The following is a 26665-nucleotide window of genomic DNA, read 5'->3' as shown; positions in this document are numbered from 1 at the left end:
TATTATGACATATGAAAATCACGTAAAGCAAAAAGAATATTGGTGCGGAGTTTGTCATAAAACAAACATAACTGTTCATATTATTAGACAACTGTTATTCGTGGTGGAGTAGTGCTTTCACTGTCTGGTTACGGCTAGAGTAGATCAGTTCAGTAGCACATATGAGAAGTTTTCTAGAGACGTGCCCTTTATCCTTCTAATGCCAAAACACCTGCGGAGCTCCTGTCCGGCGTCTCGTGTACCATTATGTAGAAATGTTGTTTACAGTGTTAGTAACGAATGCAAACGTGTGCAGAATAAAAGTGCAAATTTTTAAGGAACCTCCACTAAATGAATATATTTTGTAAGTAAACAAATTTGTTGCAAACAGTCTCATGTCTACTGATTCAGAGCAAATACATGATATTTTCTAGTGTAACGCAACAACACTTCTGTGGTAATCAGGCGTCGCTGTAATCGATTTTTAATCTACTTCAGGCTCTTCCTGAATACGAGACTGTGGGCAGCACTAACGTAAGCAGTTGTGCTAGTCTTCTATCTTCTCTGTGCTATTCTTCGACTTCCAGGAATTTACTTATTTTTGTATCAGCACTCTTTCGATAAAATACGTCTGGCTATCAAAATTGCAAGACCAGTAAGGATAGCAAATAACGAAATTGTACTTACTGTGCGCAGTTGGAAGAATAAATGATTAGATTTGTGGGTGATTTGGGCCTGTACATTTTCTTTTGAGTCACTAATTTTTATATGGCCCGCCACAAATTCCTCTCCTATGCCAATCTCTTCATCTCAGAGCACCACTTGCAACCCGCGACCTCAGTTATTTGCTGGATGCATTCCATCTTTGTCTCCCTCTACAGTTTTTACCCTCTGGTACCATGGAAGTTATTCCGTGTCATCTTAACAGATATCCTATCATCCTGTCTCTTCTTCTTGTCAGTGTTTTCACATATTCCTTTCATCTCCTATTCTGCGCAATACCACCTCATCCCTCATCTGATCAGTTCACCTAATTTTCAACATTCTTCCGTAGCACCACATTTCAAATACTTCGATTGTCTTCCGGTTTTCCCACAGTCCATGTGTAATTACCATACAGTACTGTGCTCCAAAATCACATTCTCAGACATTTCTTCCTCAAATTAAGGCCTACTTGTTGATATAAGTAGATTTATCTTGGCCAGTAATGCCCTTTTTGCCAGTACTAGTCTGCTTTTGATGTCCTCCTTGCTCCGTCCGTTACGGGTGGCTCTACTGCCTAAGTAGCAAAAGTTCTTAACTTCCTCTACTTCGCGATCAGCAATCCTAATGTTAAGTTCCTCGCACTTCTCATTTCTGCTACTTCTCATTACTTTTGTCTTTCTTCTATTTACTTTCTGTTCATATTTTGTAGTCATTAGACTGCCCATTCCATACAGTAGATCCTGTAATTATTCTTCACTTTCACTGAAAATAGGAATATAATCAGCCAATCTTATCATCGATATCCTTTCATCTTGACTTTTAGTTCCTCTTTTGAACCTTCATTTTATTTCCCTCATTGCTTCTTCTAGGGATGTATTGAATAACAGGGGTGCAGACTACATCCCTGTCTAAAACCATTTTTAAACTGAACACTTCGTTCTTGGTCTTCTAGTCGTATTATTCCCTCTTGCTTCTTTTACATGTTGTATATTACCCCTCTCTCCCTATAGCTTACCCATACTATTCTCAGAATTTCGAACATCTTGCACCATCTTACGGGTCGACAAATCCTGTGAGAGTGTCTTGATTTTTCTTTAGTCGTGCTTCCACTATAAACCGCAACGTCAGAAATATCTCTCTGGCGCCTTTACCTTTCCTAAAGCCAAACTATTCGTCATCTCACACATCCTCAATCTTCTTCTTCATTGTTCTGTATATTATTCTTGTCAGAAAATTGGACGCATGAGCTGTTAAGCTGAATGTGCGGTAATTTTCGCACTTGTCCGTTCTTGCAGTCTTCGGAATTTTGTGGATGATATTTTTGCGAAAGTCATATGCTATATTCCCAGACTCATACATTCAGCACACCTGCTGCCTCTTCCCCAAAGATTTCAGAAATTCCGATGGAATAATATCCATCCCTCCTGATTTTCTTAATTCATTCAAAGCTCTTTTAAATTCTGTTTCCAATACTGGAGCCCCTGTCTCTTCTACATCGACTCCTGTTTCTTTTTCTATCACGTCTCCAGACAAGTCTTCACCCTCAGAGGCCTCCAGTGTGCTCATTCCACCTATCCGCTCTCTTCTCTGCATTAAACAGTGGCATTCCCATTGCAGCTTTAACGTTACCAGCCCTGTTTTTAATTTCACGGAAGGTTGTTTCGATTTTTCTAACTGCCTTCATAAGTATCTGTTCATTCCTTGGTACTGCCGTATCTCAATTCTTTACATATTGATTCTTCCTGACTAATTTCTTGAACTTCAAGCTACTCTTCACCACTACTCATCTGAGTCTATATCTTGTACTCTGTACACTTTTCAATCCAGTGGCTGATTTCTGAGTCCATGCCTGACCATGATGTAGTGCAAAGGAAATCTTTCCATATCTCCCGGTATTTTCCGAGTTTACCTCCTGCACGCCCTACCGATGACGTTATAAATCCGTAACAGATGGCAAATGGCTTGGAAGAGAAGCTGAACGAAACGAATGGTGTCTCACAAGATTAACATTATTAAAAGCAAAACGAGAGAAATGGAATATAATTGAATCAAATCAGGCGACGCTGACGGAATTACGTTGGGAATAGCATACGGAAAGTATTAGATGACTTTCGTTATTTGGGCATAAAAATAACTGACAGCAGCCAAAGTAGAGAGTATATAAACTGCAGGCTAACAACAGCACTGAAATTATTTCTGAATTCTTTTCACATCGAATACAGTGTTAAGTGCTAGGTTGTCTTTTCTGAAGCTGTTCGGAATGTAGACTTCTACGGGAGTGAAACGTTAATGGTAAGTATCGAAGTTAAGAATAGAACGGAAGCTTGTGAAATGTGGTATTAGAGAAGGCCGCTGTAGTTCAGGTCTGTAGCTAGGACAACTGACGAGGCAGTACAGAACCACGTTGTGGAGAAAAGGCATTTGAAGCACAAGGTGGCTAAAGGAAAGTATTGCTTCGAAGGACGACTGCTGAGAGAAGTTTGGCAACGGAGGGAAGTGTGGATGGCAAACATTGTTGTGGAAGAGCAAGGCTTGACTACGGCGAGAAAGTACAAATGGACGCAGGTCGGGGTCCTTATTCGGAGATGTCGAGGCTTGTCTACGACAGAGTAGCATGAGAGCTGCATTTTCGGACTCAAAACCACAACAAGACATACCTGGTTTTCGTATAGTAAGGGGCACAGTGTTTCTGTGATGACAGTACACCGTAACTTATTAAGTACGAATGCCTTTTCATGTTAAACTTCGTGCTAGATAAAAACAAATTGCCCGACCGAGACTCGAATATGGGACTCTTACCTTCCGAGATGAGACACCGGCGGAAGAAAAGCTGAGAGGAGAGGTTGTGTGTTATTTTTGAGTAGATCAGTCGGAAAAAGAGTCTGTAGAGCACTTATCCACGTAGGCAAAGGCCTCGAGTTGGAATCTCGATCGGCCACATAGTTTTGATCTGCGAGGAAGTTTCATATCAGCACACAGGCCGCTGTAGCTTGAAAATTTCATTCTTTCATGTTAACATGTATAGTGCACACTCTAGATTTTTCTCCTTTGTAAACAACCAGTGAGCCATACCAAAGTCTTCCTAACTTTAGTCGTAGTTTGGTATGAAAGTGGGAAATGATTTTTATATTAAACCTCCTGTTGACACAGACATCATTGGAGAAGGTACACGTTCAGTGTGGGCAGTTCTGGATAACTAGGTAAGACGTGATACGGAGAGATTTCGTGCGCATCAAATACTCCTATGCCACTTCACTCCCTGAGAACGATATTACCTGCCATCTTCACGCATGAATGACGTTGACGATAGTCCCTCCATCTGCAAATTTGCCTGTTGACTTTACGCGTGTCTCGTGACAGAGAGAGGTAGCAGATAAACCTGATGTAATAAATAACGTCTATTTGGTGAGGGTTGTTTGCAGCTGTATGATTAATGAATAAATTATATTATTCACTCAAACTGTGCTGCCTGTGCTTGTAGCATGTAGGCTATTGCTTGGACTTCAGCAAGGAGCTATCGATATTTAATTTAGGATCACTCATGACAGCGCAGCAGTCTTACATGCTTAAATGTCTACGATACACGCTGTTCGCCAATCAGACTGTTATTTTGGATGTAACCATAACGTAACAAATAGTTAACAGCACATAGTCAATGGTTAAAATCGTGGTTCTGCCAAGAGTGCACTACTTTTCTCAAAAATCAAACTTCTGTTGCAATTTTGAATTTAATTTTTGGTGAAGGCTTGCAGATTCGGCTGAAGTGAAACTGAAGCAGTAGGTAGTGCAGAAAACTATGGTACGAGACGGTGTGGCAGGCTGCCAATTTACAAGACTCTTATTCTCAGTTCTATGTGTGAAAACTTGTGGTTAGTTGGTCACCTTCGGCATGTAGAATGTCATCCACCTAACGATTCCTCTGTGAAGACACGTTAGCCACGTCAAGCTTCGGTTCTTCTTCCTGTTTTGTTATACGTATTCCACAGGGACGCATTACTAGGTTCAATGCCAGTGACCGTTGAATATTCTAATCTTGCGTGCTGTATCCAAAGATACTTAAAATTATGTAGTATATACAACATTATTCTCGAACTGAATGGAAAATATGTGTAAAAAAAACGAATACAACAATTTTTCTTGTGGATATACCATCAATTATGATGTCAATGTCTGTAGCAATAGGGAGAAAAAGATATAAGTATTTAAAGTTTTTTTAAAAATAAATGCAGAGGGTTAAAGATGAAAATATCATTCCAGAATGTTGTCTTGTAGACAACTGTCTTCCAACCTTTTCTATCTACACACCTCGATTCGCTCGCATTCAGTTCTGTGAAATGAGTCTCCTCCTTTACGGAATTGCTGCTGAGAAAGAGAATACCTTAACACCGGAGCATTGCTTTTATTATTCTCCTTCTGAAGGAAAGAGATAGACAAGACAAAAAACTGTAAACATATCAACCTCCTCTCCGTAACGTACAAGACATTGTCTACAATTATCACCAGCCAGCTCGAAAAAAAGATTTAATTTCAATCAGTTAAACGTACGATCAGATTTTATACGTGAGTATAGGTCAATGTATCACAAGAGAGTCGTGAACTAACTACAGAACATTGTTTTTGACTGAAATGTATACAAAAAGCCTTGAGGAAGAAGGCACTGCTTCACCCAAAACACATCAGTGCTGTAGCTTTCTTTACATTTCACCAATTAGCGGACAACGCGTAATTGAATGAAGAAACAAGCTACTTTTACCAGGAGCCCTAAATAAAGTTTTCAGTGGAAAGTAAGAAGAAATACGTTTTAACTGACCTTCTATGCACAATCTTGGCGTTGGCGATGACGCTGTGTTGTTTGCCTTCAGTGCAGATAAACTTAAAATTATGCAAGTTTGAAAATAATGAAAGGCAGTTTTAAAATAAATTATAATAAACCTGAAGTAATGTGCAATCAAAGCATCGAAAAGAAAATAGTACATATGAACACTGAATAATTTGGTGGCTTATTGTGTATAGCAAAATCGAAGATAAAGACTGTACGGCGATGATGAGACGCAGGGACAGGACAGTAAAAACAGCCTGGAACGTTTTTAGTTAACTGAATGAAGTCTTCCTTTACATTCACTACGTCTGGAAAGGGAGTTTTAAACCTACTATTTTGCTTTCATCTAGTGAGACAGTGACTTTTAATGCAAAAGCGATTCAAATGTTAGGACTGGATCAGGGAACTGAGTACAAGATTGTCTACGTTGTACAAATTAAACTAAGATTTTATCTACGTAGTGCAAAATGGAGATTTTGTAAGTGTAGTTGTGATGTGATTAAATTAATACCATTTTTGACTGTTATGGTAAGGTAACGAACGAAGCCGGTAATCACCTATAACACATAGCAACTGTGACTTTAATGAGTAATGTGTTATAATATTCTCACAATTGCTGTGTGTCGTTATAGGTAATACGCCTGCTCCTATAAAAAATAGAGATAACCTAGACATGTAGTCGGATACTAGGGGTACCAAGAAAGTTATTTGCAGAATTCAAAGAGAATATGGATGAATCATATCAGAAAATGTGAAATTAATGGCAAACTGCTCATAATGATACCCGTAATAAGAAAGCGATTGTTGATTATCAGTTGAGCGCATGGAAGAGGGGGATGGGGGATGGAGACATTGTCAATTCAGCTTTACGTGAAAGTGCATATATATATATATATATATATATATATATATATATATATATATATATATATATATATATATATATATTCAGCTGCGCCATTCCGAACTGAGTACATTCGTACGTTTATCTTTACTATGCGGTATTGAATCCGCAAAGCAAAATCCAAATGGTCTTATCACTTCCTAAGTTCAATGTAAAGAAAGTTTCTAGTATGGAATTTTTTATTGCCTTGATCGCGTGTAGGTACTCTGGATTACTAGTTTCGATAGGACTAAGCAACCATCTTTGGATTCACACTCCACTGGTTGTCAACTGACGCTGTGCGATAAAAGGGACTTTATTTCCGTAATAAAGAGAGAGTAGGATATTAAAAATGTAACTGTGACATCATAACAAGACAAAGTCATACAAGTGTGGCACATCAAGAAGTGCCCCATGTGCCTGGCTTGGCTGCCGGCTGTATTTTATGTAGCTACATATAATCAGTATGTTGTGCTGCGCGGGGTAACCGCCTGGCCACGGTTCGCGCGGCTCTCACCGTTAGAGGTTCGAGTCCTCCCTCAGGTGTGTGTGTGTGTGTGTGTGTGTGTGTGTGTGTGTGTGTGTGTGTGTGTGTGTGTGTGTGTGTGCGCGTGCGTTGTCCTTAGCGTATGTTGAAGCTAGGTTGCAGTTTGGTCCCATAGGAACTTAGCACAGATTTTCAGTATGTTGCCGCAGCCAAGCCAGAAGATATGGGGCGCTTCTTGATGTGGCACACTTGTATGGCTCTGTCTTGCCATAAGAGGGCAGTAACATTATCAGTGTCTACTCTCGTTTTATTATGAGTCCGTTACGACGGTTCGGAAGCAAACGTACGTTTTATCGTACAGCGTGATTTCATAATCTGTACACTGTGGATCTGAAGATGGCAGCTTAGCCCGGTCAAAACTACTAATCCAGGGTAGCTAAACGCAATCAAGGCGATAAAAAAACTTCAAATCTGAAACTTTATTGACACTGAATTCTTTAACCGCTCTCCAGCCGACAAAATCAGGTATTTACAATACTTCCATAGTTGTTTCACAGACAGATTAACACATTGCGTAAAAGAAACATCCTGCACAGAGAAACAAAGGATGTGAGAAAAAATAACAACAGTTGTGTTACTGACCACAACTGCCGTCTCCAGCTGACGCAACCGGCACCTGAGGGAGCAGAGCGATATGATAACTGTGCACAGGACGGAAGGTATGACAAAACTCGTGCTCTGACCGGTTGTTGCTATGGTAGCTCTCCTGTAAACAAGTAGCTGTCACCCACTAGAAAATAACGTGAATCGAGGTAAGTAGAGATTTCAAACTAATCAAATAACTTAATGAACAATTAGGCTTCGAATAGCAAAGAAAACAAGACGGAAATGAGCGTCATACTGCAAAATTCTGCATTTTTAGTTAGAAAATTGCTATGAATACGTGGTAAATGCATTTTCAAGCTTTCATCTGACCACTTCCACCTAAAATAATTGATGTGTTCACTAAATTAAGCACAACACAGTTACTTATTTATATGCATTAGCTCTATCAAAAGACGATTACCACTTTTGCTTAGTAAAACATAGTACACGTTAAGCAGTTCAATGAAATGCAAGGGTGTATGCAGTGTATATAAGCCCCAGTAGCGGAAAATTAATACAAAATAATAGGCTGAAGCAATGAGTTCAAGTAAATTTTCATTCTTATATTACACCGGTGACCACAACAGAGTATTTACTCAAATGGTTCAAATGGCTCTGAGCACTATGGGGCTTAACATCTAAGGTCATCAGTCCCCTACAACTTAGAACTACTTAAACCTAACTAACCTAAGGACATCACACAAATCCACGCTCGAGGCAGGATTCGAACCTGCGACCGTAGCGGTCGTGCGCTTCCAGACTGCAGCGCCTATAAGCGCTCGGCCACTGCGGTAGGCAGAGTACTTACTAAGATGACGTTGGTCCCAGTAGAAATACTGTATTGGAGAGCAGTTTTATTATCATTCAGTTGCAGTGGAGTCCTGTGCATTCATGCATAAAGTTTGTCGGCTTAAAGGTATCGGTTTTCATGTTGGGACATCGTGTTCTGTGTTATTTCCATCTCTTGACGCAATATGTCGAGTGCTGTAGCCACTAAGGGCAGGTTTAGGTCACTATAGCGTACTATAGAACAATTTCGTTTTCCTGCAATTGCAACAGAGTCTCGCAGATCGTGTACAGAGATTGTCATCCTAGAGGCGTCAGATGTCAACTTCTGAGATGGTGTTCCGTGTTACTCATCCCTTGTCGATACAAATTCAAGGGATGTTACCAGAGTTGGGTCCATATGAGCGGAGTTTCACTAAGCTTCAGTTGCAATGGAGTAGTGTAATTCGTATTGTCCAGTCAGCAGTGTCGGTTGTCATCGTGGGATGACGCTGCCCTGTCAGATCCCGCAGATACTAAAGAGGGTACAGGTTTGGGAATGGTACTGGACAAGGGTTTTGATGAACATCTGGAGTCTGTGTTCAATAATGAGAGAAGTTACAACGATACTGTCGCCTCTTTTCCCATATTCAAATACCTCTTTATGTAAATTTTTTCGAGAGTGTTGTTGCGTGCGTGAAGCAGACTAACATCCCTACGACCGCGCCTGTCTTACACAGCGTGTAAAAGCGTGAGCGCGAACCTGAACAACAATACTTGAATTTGAACACTATATTAATCTATAATTCACGCTTTGGTTAATCTTGATGTCGTCTCTACCTCATTAAGATTTAATTTGGCTACTGGTCTTCTTTTGAAGTGTTCAAAAGCTGCGTAGCTGTATTTACCAACAAAGTATTCGAAGCATTCACTGTGCACCTTACTTTCTGTTTTCCATATCATAGTGGCTACATCCACCACTCGAACAGGAGCCGTGACTAGAACTGTGACTGTACTCACCTTGAGAACTTCCTGCTGAACATTAAAAATAACATTTGCTATATAGGGACGTCACGAAGATTGAAAGTTGAATCTGTTCATTCAAGTTGGAACTTATTCAAGTTAGTTTTTAATGAAATAAACAATCGCTTTTGGGTACCAGAATGAAACTGACTCTTTTCAGTATTTTAAAGCTAATACTTGTCATTTGAATAAAGGTAATGTACTTTTCATACTTTAAGAATATGACTTTACGGAAACGATATGCTGATATATATGCCGACTGCATATATATTGTAACAACTATATACTACAACGTGAACATGGCATTTGGATACAGTCATAACGAAACAGGAAGTATAAAAAGAAAATCTGAAAGTAGACTTGTCATGTCGTCATTTGTAATGGCAAATAGAAATAGTAATTGCAAATGCTGTGTATGTAAATCCATCACTTTACAGATCAGAAGATGACAATCTTAACTGTTGAAACCGGTCATAAACAATAAATAATATTGAAGGCGACCTTACTACAGTTGTGGAAATCAATTTTCCTCAAGTGATGTAGCAAAGCGATCCATCAGTAAATGGGTAATGGGCGTCGGGTTGTTTTGGGGAAGAAGACCAGCGAGGCCATCGGTCTCATCGGATTAGGGAAGGACGGGGAAGGAAGTCGGCCGTGCCAATTGAAAGGAACCATCCCGGCATTTGCTTGGAGCGATTTAGGGAAATCACGGAAAACCTAAATCAGAATGGCCGTACGCGGGATTGAACCGTCGTCCTCCCGAATGCGAGTCCAGTGTTAAATGAGTAATACTCTGCCTCTTTAAATTTAAGGAAACACTGCAGCTACCGTTTCTGCTGTTACAATTGTAGTTACAGCTGAAAGTCTGACCAGAAAAATGCAATGGATTTCGAAATAAAAAAATAACACTCTGTATTGTAAATGACAATATACTCAACAAAACACACTTGATCACAAAACGATTTGAATTAGGCCTGGCTCTCCTCTACAAAATGACCATTAAGTATTTCGTATCCTGCCTTGTTGTGTAGAGAGCAACTGAGGATGTGCAACGGAAAAAATACTTACACACATACATACACACACACACACACACACACACACACACACACACACACACCTCTGGTTCAAACGATATGACATTGGCAATGCCAGACTCCACATTTCCTACGTGCATGAAGAAAAGTTGCGCAGTCATTGAGCCTGGTAAAGTTTGCAGACGCGGCTAATAATTACCAGAGACGACTTTTTAGAACAGAAGCATTTATAAACATTTTCCTCTCATAGTTTATACAGGTATTAGCATAAACAGTAAAGTCTTGCGGAACACATAAAAAAACGTGGTCTTCCACTGTCACTGCTGTCTGGTTACTTCTGCTATGCTCAAGCCGCGTGCAGGAAAGTGTCTTCCACGTAAAAGGTGTTGTCAAAACGTAAAGCGACAAGGCCACCTGTTACCTCTATGTCAGCACTGTCCGCCAGGGCTGCATGCTCCGCCTTTTCCTTGTTGAAAAGGCGTTCACCAAAAGGAAACGGGAAGGACAAAAGCTAGGAATCCATCAAGCCTAATGGCTTCCTTCTTTCTTTTGCATGTTTTTATATTTTTTGCAATAATAATTAATAATAAGTGAATAATAAACTCTCAATGTACGCAAATGATTTTCTGCTTTACTCTAAAATAATAATTTAATTGTGTATTTATCATTGCAATTAAATATTTAGAAAATTTAGTGAATAAACACGTCAGATTTCGACAGCACGTTTTTATACATGGACATTAACACTGCTCCATTATAAAGTGTGTGTACTCCATTATAAAGTGTGTGTACTGGTGGTGTTCTCTTGGAAGAGCAACCCGCACTGACGTTGTAGGAACGGCTACAGAATGGGCTGGACAGTGTTAAAGATGCATCCTTTCTCAACGACAGCCGACGTGTAAAGCTACTGCAGGCTATGACTTCCCACATCATCATGCCTGGAACGGGCCCTGGAAGTCATAGTCTTCTGGCGGAGCAGCTGCTGCCGAATGCTGACGCCAAGGCTGCATCTGGTCTCATCAGTAACCAAAATTTTGCTATTCATCGTTCCATCGAGGTGTGGCATTCGTTATCGGAGGAAGTTTGCACTACGATGTTGTATGGGAGGAAGCCAAGCACGCAACACTTGTTTCTAGCCCAGATTCCAGGGAAGGCTTTCTGATGGACTTTCTACTTAGATTTCCAGCCACCTAAGAAGCTTCTAAAACAAACGAAAAGTGAAACAATATTATTCTTTTATTTGCTGATTTATTTACAGTTTTTATGCTTCAGTTAATACAATCACCATCAGAGAGCTATCACTTTTGCGAAGCCGTTACGTTTTTGTAATCTTCTTTTATTACTACCCCCGCCCCTCTCGACCTTTTCCTCCTGCCAGGTTTCACTTTTTCCTTTTGTAAGGTCCCTTAAGTTGAAGTAAAAAATAAATATTGTACTTCAGTCCCCGTCAACTGAATCATTGGTTTGACTATCTCATTGATGTACCGGGCGTGAACTGTCGGAAATGGTACGTCAGAACGATTTTTTCAACATATGGATAGTGCATTTACTGAATTTTCGGAAGTTTTGAAATAGTCTGTAAAGTGGTATCTTAGGCGGCAAGCAGTATCACGGTGTACAACTAACATTTACAATAGTCACTTATCTTAATGAAGTTTAGACTAAAGATTTCTTAATCGACATTCTCAGTAACACAAATCATTTTATATTGTTTTATATTGTGTCGAGCTCAAATAAAGATATATATGAGGATTTTTCTATAAAATTTGAAGGAAGGAATAACTCTTTAAACTTGCCTGTACTATTCCATCAGTCATTCAATAGCATTATATTCTTTATTTAAACGAATTGACTTCTGTTGAAAATAACAAATAATTGTCAATTCGAAATAAATTTGCTGACAGAGAAAATGATGGCACCAGCCATGTTAATACCTAACATGGCTAGTGCCAACATATTCTCTGTCAGCACACTACCTATTATTGGTACATGACAGTTTGTGTCAGACCTCTTCTAGAACACGTATTTATCACTGATCGTTAGCCGTCGCCTCAGCTTCCTCGGGTATCCGTGTACGCCTCCTGCACTGACCCAAATTTCCATAAGTCACACTGTCTACACCCTACTCCATAGTCACCTGCATTCATAACGTAATACTCGCAGCTTTACTTTGTATTCCTGCACCAGTGAGAACGAGGCTACGAGAAAACCGGACCTATTATACTATCGTCTTGTGGTCGTTTCAGCATGTGTTGATTACGTGAATGTCTGGGGAACAGAAAATGGTTCAAATGGCTCTGAGCAGTATGGGTCTTAACTTCTGAGACAACAGTCCCCTGTAACTTAGAACTACTTAAACCTAACTAAGGTTCGAATCCTGCCTCGGGCATGGATGTGTGTGATGTCCTTAGGTTCGTTAGGTTTAAGTAGTTCTAAGTTCTAGGGGACTGATGACCTCAGATGTTAAGTCCCATAGTACTCAGAGCCATTTGAACCATTTTTGAATCAAGTATTCGCAGTCAGGGAATTTACTTCGAATCGATTTCAGACGGCTGTCAATCATCATTAATGTCTGTTCATCCAGACAAGCAAATAAAAAAAAAATTATCAGTACAAGTCAAATGCGACAACTCACATAATCATAGTCAATGATATCGTTTTATTATAAACACAATAAATTATTCGTACCGAATTTGGCGCATATAAAGGGGCGCTGCGTATATAGTATCATCACACTTTGTGAACATCTCATGTTGAAGACCAGTTTCTGAACTTCATGCAGTGTTCAAAATGTTCTTATTTGTTTTCCATTTGCAATGGATCATCCGAGAAATCGTTCTGAGCTATCACTCTGTCTGTTATAGTTGTAGTAGTGTGACGATTTGCTATCATTTAGTATCTTACAAATGTCGCACGACGACAAATTGTCGTTGCTCACTTGTTGCATCCGTGACCACAGTAACATTTCCACTAGTACAATCACAGGTAAACATTGTCTGTCATGTAACATGACGGCAGAGAAGGTAAACTTAGGACAGAGACGAAAAATCGTTAAACAGGATTTTCAGGTCTACGAAACTAACTGATGAAAGTAAAATGTTCCTAGAGAACAGTCTCAACAAATGTAATGCGATTGGAACTACATACACCAGAGATTTATGTTAGTTTGATACAATGAGACCTTTTGTACCGAGCGAGATGGCGCAGTGGTTAGCACACTGGACGCGCATTCAGGAGGACGACATTTCGAAACTGCGTCCGGCCCTCTAGATTTGGTTTCCCGTGATTTCGCTAAATCGCTCCAGGCAGATTCTGGTATGGTACCTTTGAAAGGGTATGGCCGATTTCCTTCCCCGTCCTTCAAGCATTCCTTGCTCGAGCTCCCTATCCAATTACCTCGATGACGACGGAACATAAAACCCTACTCCATCATGTATAAATGAGATGAAAGGAAAAAAAGCGATTTCAATGAATCGCACAGTCAAACTATCACCCACTGAAAACAGTTAAGGCACAATGAGCAAGTCTCCTTTTGCACTGTTCCGCGGGATATGTGGAGTAGATCAGGGGAGGCGGAGAATCCAGACCAGTCATAATCAAAATATACACGGGTGTACTGCCGGTCTATAGCGTCCAACGAGCACAATATTTCGGCGATCAAACATGTCGCCATCATCAGGTGATCCGTACGCTATGGCTGCTCAGGGGGAACTGTGACCGTTAACGCTTGTAAGAGACAGTCGAGCAGTATCGGACAGCAGTTTCTCAACTCTGGGGCTGATGGAAGCGCTTGAAACGCCACTGAAGATTGGACAATGGAGCAACGATACCTCTCATGTTTTGTTTCAAAACAATAATAAGTTTCGGAATGGCAACAAGTTATATGTAAAATCATCCTTTAAAATGTTTTAAGGTTCCTATAATTCTGAAGTCAAACAGTAAACTATGCAAAGCTGAGTAACTTGCTTGAGATGGAGTCTGTGAAGCTCATGTGAATTCCAGGTAATCGGTCGAGCTCACAATTGGACTGCGAGAAAGAAATCTGTTCTCAATTAAATTTTGATGACTTTATGTTAAATGTTGGCCCTGAATGCTGTGACTGTTTACCAGATCTGTTGTCGTCAATACAAAATAAATGATCACTGAATAAAACGCATTTGACTTTATCTGTCAAATCTGTTTGAATTCACAATGTAGCACTTCCATAAAATATTTCACTCCAACCTTGCTTCTTTCTACACTCCTGGAAATGGAAAAAAGAACACATTGACACCGGTGTGTCAGACCCACCATACTTGCTCCGGACACTGCGAGAGGGCTGTACAAGCAATGATCACACGCACGGCACAGCGGACACACCAGGAACCCCGGTGTTGGCCGTCGAATGGCGCTAGCTGCGCAGCATTTGTGCACCGCCGCCGTCAGTGTCAGCCAGTTTGCCATGGCATACGGAGCTCCATCGCAGTCTTTAACACTGGTCGCATGCCGCGACAGCGTGGACGTGAACCGTATGTGCAGTTGACGGACTTTGAGCGAGGGCGTATAGTGGGCATGCGGGCGGCCGGGTGGACGTACCACCGAATTGCTCAACACGTGGGGCGTGAGGTCTCCACAGTACATCGATGTTGTCGCCAGTGGTCGGCGGAAGGTGCACGTGGCCGTCGACCTGGGACCGGACCGCAGCGGCGCACGGATGCACGCCAAGACCGTAGGATCCTACGCAGTGCCGTAGGGGACCGCACCGCCACTTCCCAGCAAATTAGGGACACTGTTGCTCCTGGGGTATTGGCGAGGACCATTCGCTACCGTCTCCATGAAGCTGGGCTACGGTCCCGCACACCGTTAGGCCGTCTTCCGCTCACGCCCCAACATCGTGCAGCCCGCCTCCAGTGGTTTCGCGACAGGCGTGAATGGAGGGACGAATGGAGACGTGTCGTCTTCAGCGATGAGAGTCGCTTCTGCCTTGGTGCCAATGATGGTCGTATGCGTGTTTGGCGCCGTGCAGGTGAGCGCCACAGTCAGGACTGCATGCGACCGAGGCACACAGGGCCAACGCCCGGCATCATGGTGTGGGGAGCGATCTCCTACACTGGCCGTACACCTCTAGTGATCGTCGAGGGGACGCTGAATAGTGCACGGCACATCCAAACCGTCATCGAACCCATCGTTCTACCATTCCTAGACCGGCAAGGGAACTTGCTGTTCCAACAGGACAATGCACGTCCGCATGTATCCCGTGCCACCCAACGTGCTCTAGAAGGTGTAAGTCAACTACCCTGGCCAGCAAGATCTCCGGATCTGTCCCCCATTGAGCATGTTTGGGACTGGATGAAGCGTCGTCACACTCGGTCTGCACGTCCAGCACGAACGCTGGTCCAACTGAGGCGCCAGGTGGAAATGACATGGCAAGCCGTTCCACAGGACTACATCCAGCATCTCTACGATCGTCTCCATGGGAGAACAGCAGCCTGCATTGCTGCGAAAGGTGGATATACACTGTACTAGTGCCGACATTGTGCATGCTCTGTTGCCTGTGTCGTTGTGCCTGTGGTTCTGTCAGTGTGATCATGTGATGTATCTGACCCCAGGAATGTGTCAATAAAGTTTCCCCTTCCTGGGACAATGAATTCACGGTGTTCTTATTTCAATTTCCAGGAGTGTATAAAAAAAATAACCATCTGATTGCCAAAATCAAGCGATGTGCAAACGGAGGTGGGATTTCATCAGTACTCAAAAATGTTATTCAGCACAGAACTCGCGATGTGCAGTGCAAGTGTGTAGTCAAAGAAAACAAAGAAAACAAATGAAAAATCAGGTACTAATCTCACCGAGAAAGAAATAACTGAATCGGTACTTAAAGTTTTAACTGATAATTATTAAGTTATAGCAGCTATACAGGTTGCCACACTTCTCACACATCAACTAATTCGAAAAATCTCTCACAAGACTGGGTTGAGTGCTACATTCATTGGTGTTGGGCCCATGAGAATTGTGCCCGTAAAGAGCTGAGCACTACACTTGTGTCATAAATGTGTCACTGAACGTTACATTATTTATATCGATGTTGTTCTATTCTGTTAAACAAGTGCTTTATGAAGCTTAGATTATTCGAGTCAATGTTCTTTCACTTCAAAGCTTAATACTTTAGTTTAATGTCCATTTACGGTGGAATTGAAACTTTTTTGAAACAAAAATACCTTTTTTCACTTCAGAATTTCACGTCTGATTAATACTCCTCTTCAAAAATTAAAACGACTGATATGCAAAGGATGGAAAAAATATAAAATAATCGACGAAAGTATATTCTTATACCATTGGATTTTATAATTTCATTAAGTAACATATCATACTACTTTTTAGTGTGAAGAATGCTCCAATACAATCTTCCGGAAAAAATATATGATTTCGAAAAAGTTTGCGTGTCCTCCATAATTACGGGGCCACTTACCGTGGAGCGGCTCCCGCCACTGTACCTGATAGTGTTATTTCTAGGGCTCTTTTTGTGAGTAAGGGAAACAAGATGACTGTAGCTATAACTGCGCAGACTAATGTAAAAGCTCTCTCAAAGAAAACATGCAATAGAGTTACTTGAGATGAAATTGTTCTTGGAAATATCCATTAACCGTGACGAATAGACTGTAATGAGAACTTGTAGCACTTGCCACCGCCATTCATCGTTAAGGAAAGGCCGAGTCCGTTCTTTGAGTCCACGGCGGTTACTGCTCTCTGCCAGGAAGGCGCTGACGTCACGGCCGCCGCAGGCGCGCCTCGCGGTCTAACCGGGAGCAAACAATGTCGTCTGCGCGCAGTGTGGGGATGCACCGACGGGAAGACTGACCCCAGACGCCGGGGTATAAAGGTTGCTGTCAGCTGGGAGCTTGAGGCATCCACTGGCTGGCAGAGAAAACAGCAGCATCAGCCCGACCGCCGCGGAGGAACAAGTAAGTATGAGGAGGCAGCTATACTTCCGGCAAAGATGCTGGTCCTTGATGTGAGATACACAGTATTAATGCTACGAACTTTCATAGGAAATATGGAAGTAATACAGACATTTTACGTGTTAATTCTAGTAAAGCTAGACACTGATTAAGATTACTAATAGGTGAGAGTGACACACAAAATGTTTAAATTTTGTTACTGTTACTGGCAAGTTTATTCGCACCTTCCCTGTTAGTCTTGCCAATTGGTAATAAAGAAAGATGTCGTACAATATTAGTCAGTTAGTACTAAAGGAACTGATGGCAGCCAGACAGTATTTTCCTATTGCTTTATTGCCCTTAACCAGTTTGATATGCAGTCAACAGGAGGTGCACATTTAGTTTAACACCGTGCGAAGCTACTGAGAATCTTGACGTTCGCAGTTAATAGCGATCTTCTTTCTCCTTTTCAGCGTAGGTACGGAATCTATGTCAGAGGGCGCATTTTACATGTTTCATGCACTTCAAGCTCAGCTGCAGCACAATAAGTAACATACTGTGGCCAACGAAATTAGAAATTACTGTCGATTTTGACATTGTCATCACATATCTAATTTTTCATCATATCACGTTAATGTGTTAACAGTAGGGCCTATAATTTGTATGATAATCACCAATTTTGAAACAAAGTTTCACCTTGAGCAGGCTACTGGTAATACAAAACTAACAGCAGCTAAGAATTTTTTCTCCACTAGAAGCTGTTTAATCCTTCCTGGACCCCAGTCGTATACAGGTTGACTAGTACGTATCGTTCGACAGTAATATACATTACACTACAGTTAGCATCGGTTCAGATTAATGATTAATACAATCCTTTTTATACAACAGCCTAACCATTCACCATCAAGGAACAAAACCACGACTATGTTTTAAAACAGTTTTCCCGCTTTCTTCAGTTATCTAATTGTTAAAAGCTCTCTGTGTGACAGGAACGTGTTCTCAAGGAGAAAAAATTAATTTCAATTATATCTTGCGAGCTGCAACATATACGGAATTACTTACTGCCTAATTATATTGCAACAGAACAGTTTTAATAGAGAAGAGGCCACAGACGTTTATCTGTGTAGAATAATCGGTTTGATCTCCACATTGACCCTCATGCTGCTACAGTATCGGGTAGACAATGTGACTTTACCATAAGTTATTTTCAGGAATCTTATGTTTCCAATTCTTAAGCACGTCTGATGAGTTAACAATACGTTCCGAAGAATTGAATTTCCATTTTCGTTAAGAATGGTAAAGATTGCTATACTCAACACTGGAATGAAGTCTGTACGTCGGTGACAAATCTCTTCATCAATATCCGAATCTCGTGCGGTCTAGTGAAGTGCTGGTAATGACCAGTTAGTTTGCTTTATGAGCTACCTCCAGGGACAACAGTGAGCTACGCTCAGCTATGGGCGTTCGTACAAAAAATAACTTCCTTTCTAGTAAGACGCCGCTCTTGTTTAATTCATGGCGATAGATCAGAAGACGGGGAGAATTATTTAATCTTATGTCGGTTGTCCTTCCTATGAATCTTCATTTCTCTGATGTTTCACCAGATATTTGAAAGCTCGTTTTTTCCCATTGGATAGCTGAAGTCAGCCCTAAGACATACTGCTTATCATGTCATGAAAGCTGGAGTTGTACACACTCAATCGTCAGTGCAGTCACTAGTTAGTCTACTGCGATGGTCCTTTATATCGATGTGTTTTCACAGGGACATTAAAACAGGAAGAAACACAATACTCCAGCAGCGAATGCTGGAGTACTGGTTAGTCTTCGTGTTTCACTGTCACATTTAATACATATCGATAAGACGACTGTCTCATTAAACTAATTTGGGACCGGTCTGTCGAGTGGACTCTTGAAATTCTGATTTAAAAATCACTTTCTCAGTAACAAGAAACAAACTGACGCTTCCCGTCGACCCCGCTCGTTGCATGAAAGACATGAAAGCAGTATTTGTTTGGACCAACTCCAGCTAAATGTTGAAAAACTAAATTGCAAATATCCGCCGAAACACAAGGGAAAATTTGACTGGCAGCTCTTGGGACAGAGGAGAGATCCTGTAGAGAGGACATCTCCTGCGTTGAAGTGTAAAATAAAATCGTGGGTAACAGGACGATGGCAAAATAGAACATGGTAGCGGTGTGTAACGTCTGCTTTAAGACCGCACTGAATTTGCAGGCAAGGTCTGCCTTATATCTGTGGGTCTGATCTTTCAACAGCCATAGAAGGACCGTACGAAGTTCAGAGTCGAACCCGAGCTGAATCGCTTCCGAGTAGAATTGGTTTCCCAGATGTGCTGGTCATACAAGAACCTATAAAATTCTTCTCACCCGACACGTTTAACATGTAGTTATTCCTTTTTGTATAATTAGAGTTAAGCTACTTTTCTGTGACACACACTAATATCGGTTTTCCAGTTAAAAGAACTCATAGTGTGAAATATTTTGCCCCAATCATTAAATTACAATACGCACTCTCGTACTTTGGAGTCGCTGGATACTCGCATTCCTGTTGATACAAAGATCATAACTTATGATACTCCCTTATTATTGTTGTTCGTTTCATCTGGACGCAGCAGCCATCAACTTTTCTGTTCCAGAGTCACGCAGAGTCAACCACTATGAAGACAGTCGTGCTGTTCCTCGTTCTGAACGCCGTAGTTCTCAGCTGTGCTTTCCCGTCTCCAGAGGACAAGGTAAAGCATGTTTATTTGTTTGCAGAGAAAAAAAAAGAACTTTCATTTGCCCAAACAACAGAGATTTATTACGTGGCTTGAAAGCTAACTGGTTCGTAATTAAATCAGACAAGAGTTAATGAAATCGATCTATCATCAGTCGGCAGATGATGGTTGAAGTGATCCATACAACAAGCAGAAATCGACAGACACAAGTATTGTTTTGACCAGAACCGAGGTGGAATCTTCCTACACGTCGGTCAGGGGCCTGAAGATGGCGTATTAAATCCCGAAACAGATAGCGAATTAAAATAAGTTTGGAAATTAGATGGCTGAAAGGTGTTTGAATTGACACCCTATAGTGAACGGCCGAGTCCCGGAACCATCTTTGAAAAGATGGACATACAGAGACTTAAAATTATACAGGTATACTGGAAGAGGCTCTCCATATTTTCCGTTCGTATTGTCTCTTACGCTTATACCTCTGCAGTTTGAAACAATGTAATTAAAACCAAATTACGTAAAAAGTAAAATTACAATACGTTAGCTTTGTTAGGAAGATAAAGAGAGGAAATAATCGTAAATAAAGTGACATCGTTACCGCTGACGTCTGGCAAATATCATCATCAGTAATACCACACAGGGTGTAAACAGAATAAACTGCCAATATTATACGGAAAGGTACATCCCGGTGTGCTTTACGGAAAACGTCTCGGAAAACCCCTAACGGTACTAACCAACCGCCGTGTCATCCTCAGCCTATAGGTGTCACCGGATGCGGATATGGAGGGGTGTGATGTCATAATGCCGCTACTTCTCAATCAAGTCGCTCCTCGCCGGCCGGGGTGGCCGAACGGTTCTAGGCGCTACAGTCTGGAACAGTGCGACCGCTACGGTCTCAGGTTCGAATCCTGCCTCGGGCATGGATGTGTGTGATGTCTCTAGGTTAGTTAGGTTTAAGTAGTTCTAAGTTCTAGGGGACTGATGACCTCAGAAATTAAGTCCCATAGTGCTCAGAGCCATTTCAAGTCGCTCCTCGATTTGCCTCAGAAGAGGTGATTGCATCCCGTTTTGCAACAGCGGTCGGCAGAGCGCAAGCGCTAGCCAAGCCCGTCTGCGCTTAACTTCGGTGATCTGACGAGAACCAATGTAAACACTGCGGCAAGCCCGTTGGCATACCGTTGTGTCACGTTATTTATTTTCCTGTTCCTAAAAGACAGATATTTGTATGTTTGATAGTAGACACATCTCTGTTTACTTTGTCAACTGTCGGCACACGATCTTGCTTGTGTATTATCGACAGCGATGTGGCGGCCAAGAAAGATAACGGACGAGTCAAGCAATGTAAACATTGGGCGTGTACAACAGCGCATGCCGGCGGCTAGGTACTACCGAAACAAGAAATTTAAATAGTCATTGGGGTGTCAAGACCGTGTAATTCGTTTTACGTAAACAATGAATTAAGTACAACCAGTCGTTTTCTCTTTTACATTGTCAGAACGAAGGTCGCGGTAGTAACGAAAAGTATCGATCGTGCAGGAAGTCTTCGTTGTGGGAAGTGTTTTGGATAAATTCGTAGAGCTCCCATCACAATACCATTTGCCTCGCCATAAATTAAATGAATATCGCCTAGTTCAGTGATAGTAAAACTCCCTTCCTTCCTAACATTTAACGGAGTTGCTACGTCTGCACAGATAACTCGACGACTGCCGACGATCGACATATTACAGTGACTCAACCAAGCAGGCCATTGTTAGAAATTTATAGTAAGTTCTTATGGGACCAAACTCCTGAAGTCATCGTCCCCTAGGCTTACACACTACTTAATCTAAGTTAAACTAACTTACGCTGATGGTAACGCACACACACACACACACACACACACACACACACACACACACACACACACACACACACCATGCCCGAGGGAGGACTCGAACCTCCGACGGGGGCAGCCGCGCGCACCGTGGTAAGGCCCCCAGACCGCGCGGCTACCTCACGCGGCAGCAGGACATTGTTGCCTACTTGTTTGCGACTTACGCCTGCGATGTCAATACGTGCAGAGGCAAATAACTCGAACCGATCGCTTATATAAATGTACCTGTGTTGGGGGAGGGATGGACGACGTAACCCGTAGTGTACTCATCCTGTTTCATGAATTCTCCCATTTCATTGTGCAAAACGTTTCCACAAGTCACGCCTAATCCGTATGTTCTGTCCAGAGTCCTTTCTAAAAACATTGTCACGAGATGAACAGTTTTGGCTGGGAAAACAGTAGGAAATGGACCAACATGTTACTAGACGTTTTAAATCCATTACATGTGTTCTGTTAATTGGAGTTTTTTGGCACTTTATACCGTTGACACCCTGCATAGCTACGTGGGATAGCGTGCTATACAGTATCCATAAGCGTGTCAATTTCCGCAAGTTACGAGGCTTGTTTTGAACTACAACTTTGTTCGGTATTGTATGTTACGCTTGCTTCGTTAGTGAATGGAGCTTATATTTGTGACAAGAGTACATTTGATGTTACTGCTTTTTGAAATATACAAAGGAAAAAAAAAGACGCACCACAAAAGAACTATCCGAATGGGACGTAAATTGGTAGATGTGATGTACATGTATAGACAAATCATTACAGTTTCAGAAAAACTATATGATTCATTCGAGAGACAGAGCAGGTCATTAATGCGTTCGTTCACCTCTAGTCCTTTGGTTGCCACCTACGTCATCTTTACAGCACGCCCCGTTGTGTTGCCCTCATGGCAAGCCGTCCTGAGCTTACATTCCAGCAAGATAGCGCTCGCTGACGCACGCCGAAAGTTTCTACTGCCCGTCTTCGTGCTTGCCTAACCCTGCCTTGGCCAACAAGAACGACCTCTCCCCAGTTGAGTACGTGTGGGACACTATGATCAGGGCCCTCCAACCACCTCGTGATTTTCACGATCTAGCGGACCAGTGGGAGAGAAAATGGCACGATATAACTCAGCAGGACATCCAACAAATCAATGAGTGCCAAGGCGAATAACTGCTAGTATAAGGGCCAAAGATTGACCAACGCGTTATTGACTTACTAAATTTGTGTAGCGGTTTCTCTTGAAGAAGTCATCCATTTTTTTCTGAAATAGTAATAGTTCGTTTGTCTGTACACGTTCATCACATCTACAGATTTCCATCCCATTTGGGTAATTCCTTTGCGGTGCGTCATTCTTTTGTCTTAAAGTATATTTCCGTGTAAATAACTTTCCTCGTTATTTGCTACAAATGAGTTTTTAATGATGCCTATTGCTAGATTTTGTCTGATACACGCCGGCCGCGGTGGTCTCGCGGTTCTAGGCGCTCAGTCCGGAACCGCGCGACTGCTACGGTCGCAGGTTCGAATCCTGCCTCGGGCATGGATGTGTGTGATGTCTTAGGTTAGTTAGGTTTAAGTAGTTCTACGTTCTAGGCGACTGATGACCACAGATGTTAAGTCGCATAGTGCTCAGAGCCATTTTTTTGTCTGATACACCACTGCTTTGTTCTCTTTTTTCCTTGTATTTGAGACAACCACAACAAGATCGTCATCATATCTTCCAATTCCATCGTCGTTTACTGACTCTCCTGAAAGGAAGAACTAACTAAACGAAATGTAGTGTCTTTTGGAGACAAATAGTCATGTTTTGACCAAATTTCTTCCCCCCCCCCTCCCCCTCCCTCCACCCGCGTCCCACCAAATGTAGCCCTAGACAGTAGAGGAAACTATGGTCAGCAGAAATCAGGTGACTTTGCATTTGATGTAATTTTGACAATATTCCCAATGCTTCTCAGGAGGCGCGACAGTCTGGAACCGAGCGACCGCTACGGTCGCAGGTTCTAACCCTGCCTCGGGCATGTGTGATGTCCTTAGGTTAGTTAGGTTTAAATAGTTCTAAGTTCTAGGCTACTGAAAACCTCAGCATTTAAGTCCCATGGTGCTCAGAGCCATTTGAACCATTTTTCTCAGGAGGACCGTGGCGGAGTGGACGTGGACGTACACAAAGAGAAGGGAGTGGGCACGGTGGTGGACGCCCAGGCCCACGGAAACGTGTGGAAGAGCGACGACGGCAACACCCGGGTGGACGCCGAAGGCTCCTGGCAGAGAGTGTACCGCGGGCCTGGGGCCGGCAAACCCAACTACTCCGGCGGCATCCGCTTCTCCCACAGGTGGCGGTAACCACCTGTAACACTTGCCTGTCGCTACAGCCCCAGGGAGTGTACCTCGTCGCCAGAATTGCTGTACTTCGCCATGCAACGTTTCTTCAGAAACGAGTCCCACATTCGTACCTGTACTATTTACCATCAACATTTAGTTACCAGCACCTTTAATTGGTAATAAATAACGCCTTATAAAAACTTTTTTGTTTCCTTTCTTTATGTAACGCTCCGCCCAGTGCTGGGTGTCACCAAGATAAATTGTTATATGTTCTAATGTATCACGATATTAAAACCAAAGTGAAAATTCGGTGAAGTTTTGCACAGAGATGTCTCTAGTATGCCCGTCCGACCGCGTCACGTAGCTCTTTTCAGTTCTGAGTGCACAGTGAGCACGTAAAGATGCCTAGAACAAAAGAGTCTCCCACCGAGAGTGAAGAGCGTGCTGCCACTTTCCGAGGGTGTCCGCCTGATTTCGTGCAGGCCACATATCGTACCTGACACGCTGTAAGGTGTCAGGCAAATCCAATACAATACATGAAAACCCTGACATGATAAGCAAATCCAGTAGTATGTCACATAGCTCCGAATAAATCGTGACATTAAATTAATCAAAGTAATACGAGTAACGAGTGAGCAAATGCAATACCACAGACTAACACAAGAATGCTTAAATGCATGTCATACCTTCCCACCGTGAGACAGACGTAGTTCCGACGGGAGAAACGAGAACAGAAGCCGAGAGCAGAACCATGTTAAGCTAGAAAGCCCTACGATAAGGGACGGACACCCACGTCGCCAGCTAACCACCAGGACCATCCCCCAGCCCATGTTAAAAGCAAGAGCCCTCCAGAAGAACAGTATAGATCTTACGATAACACTAAAAGGGCCACACCAGCCGCAAGTATTAGCGTGAGACTTTTTCGCTTCTCTGTTACGTTGCAAACTTCAAAAACATTGCCCCACCACGAAAAGTATAATGTTTCTCATTGAATAGACAGAATTTTTGTAGATGGAGCTTAAGGTTAACATTGAGACCGTGATTGTTCAGATGAAAACACAGTCAGATAGTTTTTTTTAACCAACTTCGGTAAATTGTAGTAAGGAGAAGTTAGGAGGGAGTTGCTTCCGAGACGGCGAGCTGTATGGAACTGCGCCGGCCGCCACCCCCTGACGAACACTGACAAGGTAATGGATGTATGCAATGCCGCATTTTTGAGCGCATAAGGCTTCACTTAGAACTGCAGAAGTCTCATCTGTTACATCCCCTTTTTACGTAATACTAGTGTCGATCGTCAATTAAATCTCATGGTACTCACATTTACTACGTAAGTTAAAATCTGAAACGCGATGATTTCTCTGTTATATAATTATTGAGGAGCCACATCAGCCACTGCAATTTACGACAAGTTAGATAAGTAATTAAAGATAATTGAGGGTCACTGTACACCATTTTGATAGTTTTCTCTTTTGTGAAACTTAATTTAAACCTAGATTATAGATGTGATATGGCACAGGTCATCCTTCAATCCATTGTAGAACTTGGAAATCCAATCAGGGAATATTCGTTCACATTTTTGCTGAACGCAGTTGGTTTTTATCATCCTGTATTAAAAATTTCCTTTTATCAGTAGTGCAATTTATAAACAATGTTTTGGTTTTGTGAGTAGAATGTAATTTCCAATGGTAAACTTAACTGCTTTTTACCAGCTAACTAAAAATAGGAAAGCCTTTGACCCCTTCCACTAAATTTAGTTAGTTAAGATTCTTTTACAGGGAGTGCAGTGGAGCTGACGCTTAAATCGTTAAGTAATTGGGTATATCATCGCTAGTCTCACTGAACTGTTCTGAACTCTTCATGTCATGTGTGGTCTGGCGTCTCCTTACCAGCAACAGGTCCCAGGTTCAAAGTAGTCAGTGCCCCAAAAAAACACGCTCAGATTGTCGTTGGGCAAAAGTGGTAGGGAGACACGACATAGAACAACAGGCACCAAGCAAAATGTTAGAACGCATGACAGCAAAGTGCGGCAGTGGAGCAGGAACCCACTGTAACGTTTTCGACGTGAAGTGTTTGATCACCCACGTTACAACCTACGCGTGGTTTCCTCTGATTTTTCTCTCTTTGCTCGCATGAGCCCTTACCTGTGAGGACAGAATTTTGGTTTAGAAAACGAGCTGCAGACCAGCGTACAGAATTCGCGGAAAGCTGCTGCCTTCTATGATGAAAGTACTTGAAAAGTGATAAACCCTACAATAAATAACTAAGTCAGAGCGTTGACTTGAGAAGAAACTGGAAGATGCTGCTAAACTAAAAAAAAAAATTACATGTCTGTTTTTCACTGTGGTTTTCATTTCACGACCAATACGACCGTGCAAAAAAATAAACAAATAAAAATAAAATGAAAAAAATAAAAACATAAGAAAGATCTCGTCTCATGTCTTATCATTGACAGAATTTGCAACTGCCATCACCTATTCGTTCTGATAAAGTGCAAACCTTTCTC

At 42.0% G+C, this 26665-nt stretch overlaps 1 protein-coding gene across 1 annotated transcript; it reads left to right on the top strand.

The window, feature by feature from the left end:
* Positions 1–17148: 17148 nt before the first annotated feature.
* On the top strand, positions 17149–24397 carry LOC126323134 (uncharacterized). The gene is made up of 3 exons (XM_049994609.1): positions 17149–17284; positions 19914–20009; positions 23974–24397. Exons 2-3 carry the CDS (start codon positions 19935–19937, stop codon positions 24181–24183), a joined length of 285 nt encoding a protein of 94 aa, XP_049850566.1. The 5' UTR covers positions 17149–17284; positions 19914–19934; the 3' UTR covers positions 24184–24397.
* The last annotated feature ends 2268 nt before the right edge of the window (positions 24398–26665 follow it).

This window comes from Schistocerca gregaria, chromosome 2 (genome assembly GCF_023897955.1).
Source record: "Schistocerca gregaria isolate iqSchGreg1 chromosome 2, iqSchGreg1.2, whole genome shotgun sequence".
Classification (NCBI taxonomy): domain Eukaryota; kingdom Metazoa; phylum Arthropoda; class Insecta; order Orthoptera; family Acrididae; genus Schistocerca; species Schistocerca gregaria.
This window is presented reverse-complemented; position numbering and strand designations above follow the sequence as displayed.

Coding starts and splice junctions, on each gene's coding strand:
- LOC126323134 (XM_049994609.1), top strand. CDS start 19,935: ATGAAGACAGTCGTGCTGTTCCTCGTTCTGAACGCCGTAGTTCTCAGC. Junction 20,010..23,973: donor TCCCGTCTCCAGAGGACAAG/GTAAAGCATGTT, acceptor CATTTTTCTCAG/GAGGACCGTGGCGGAGTGGA.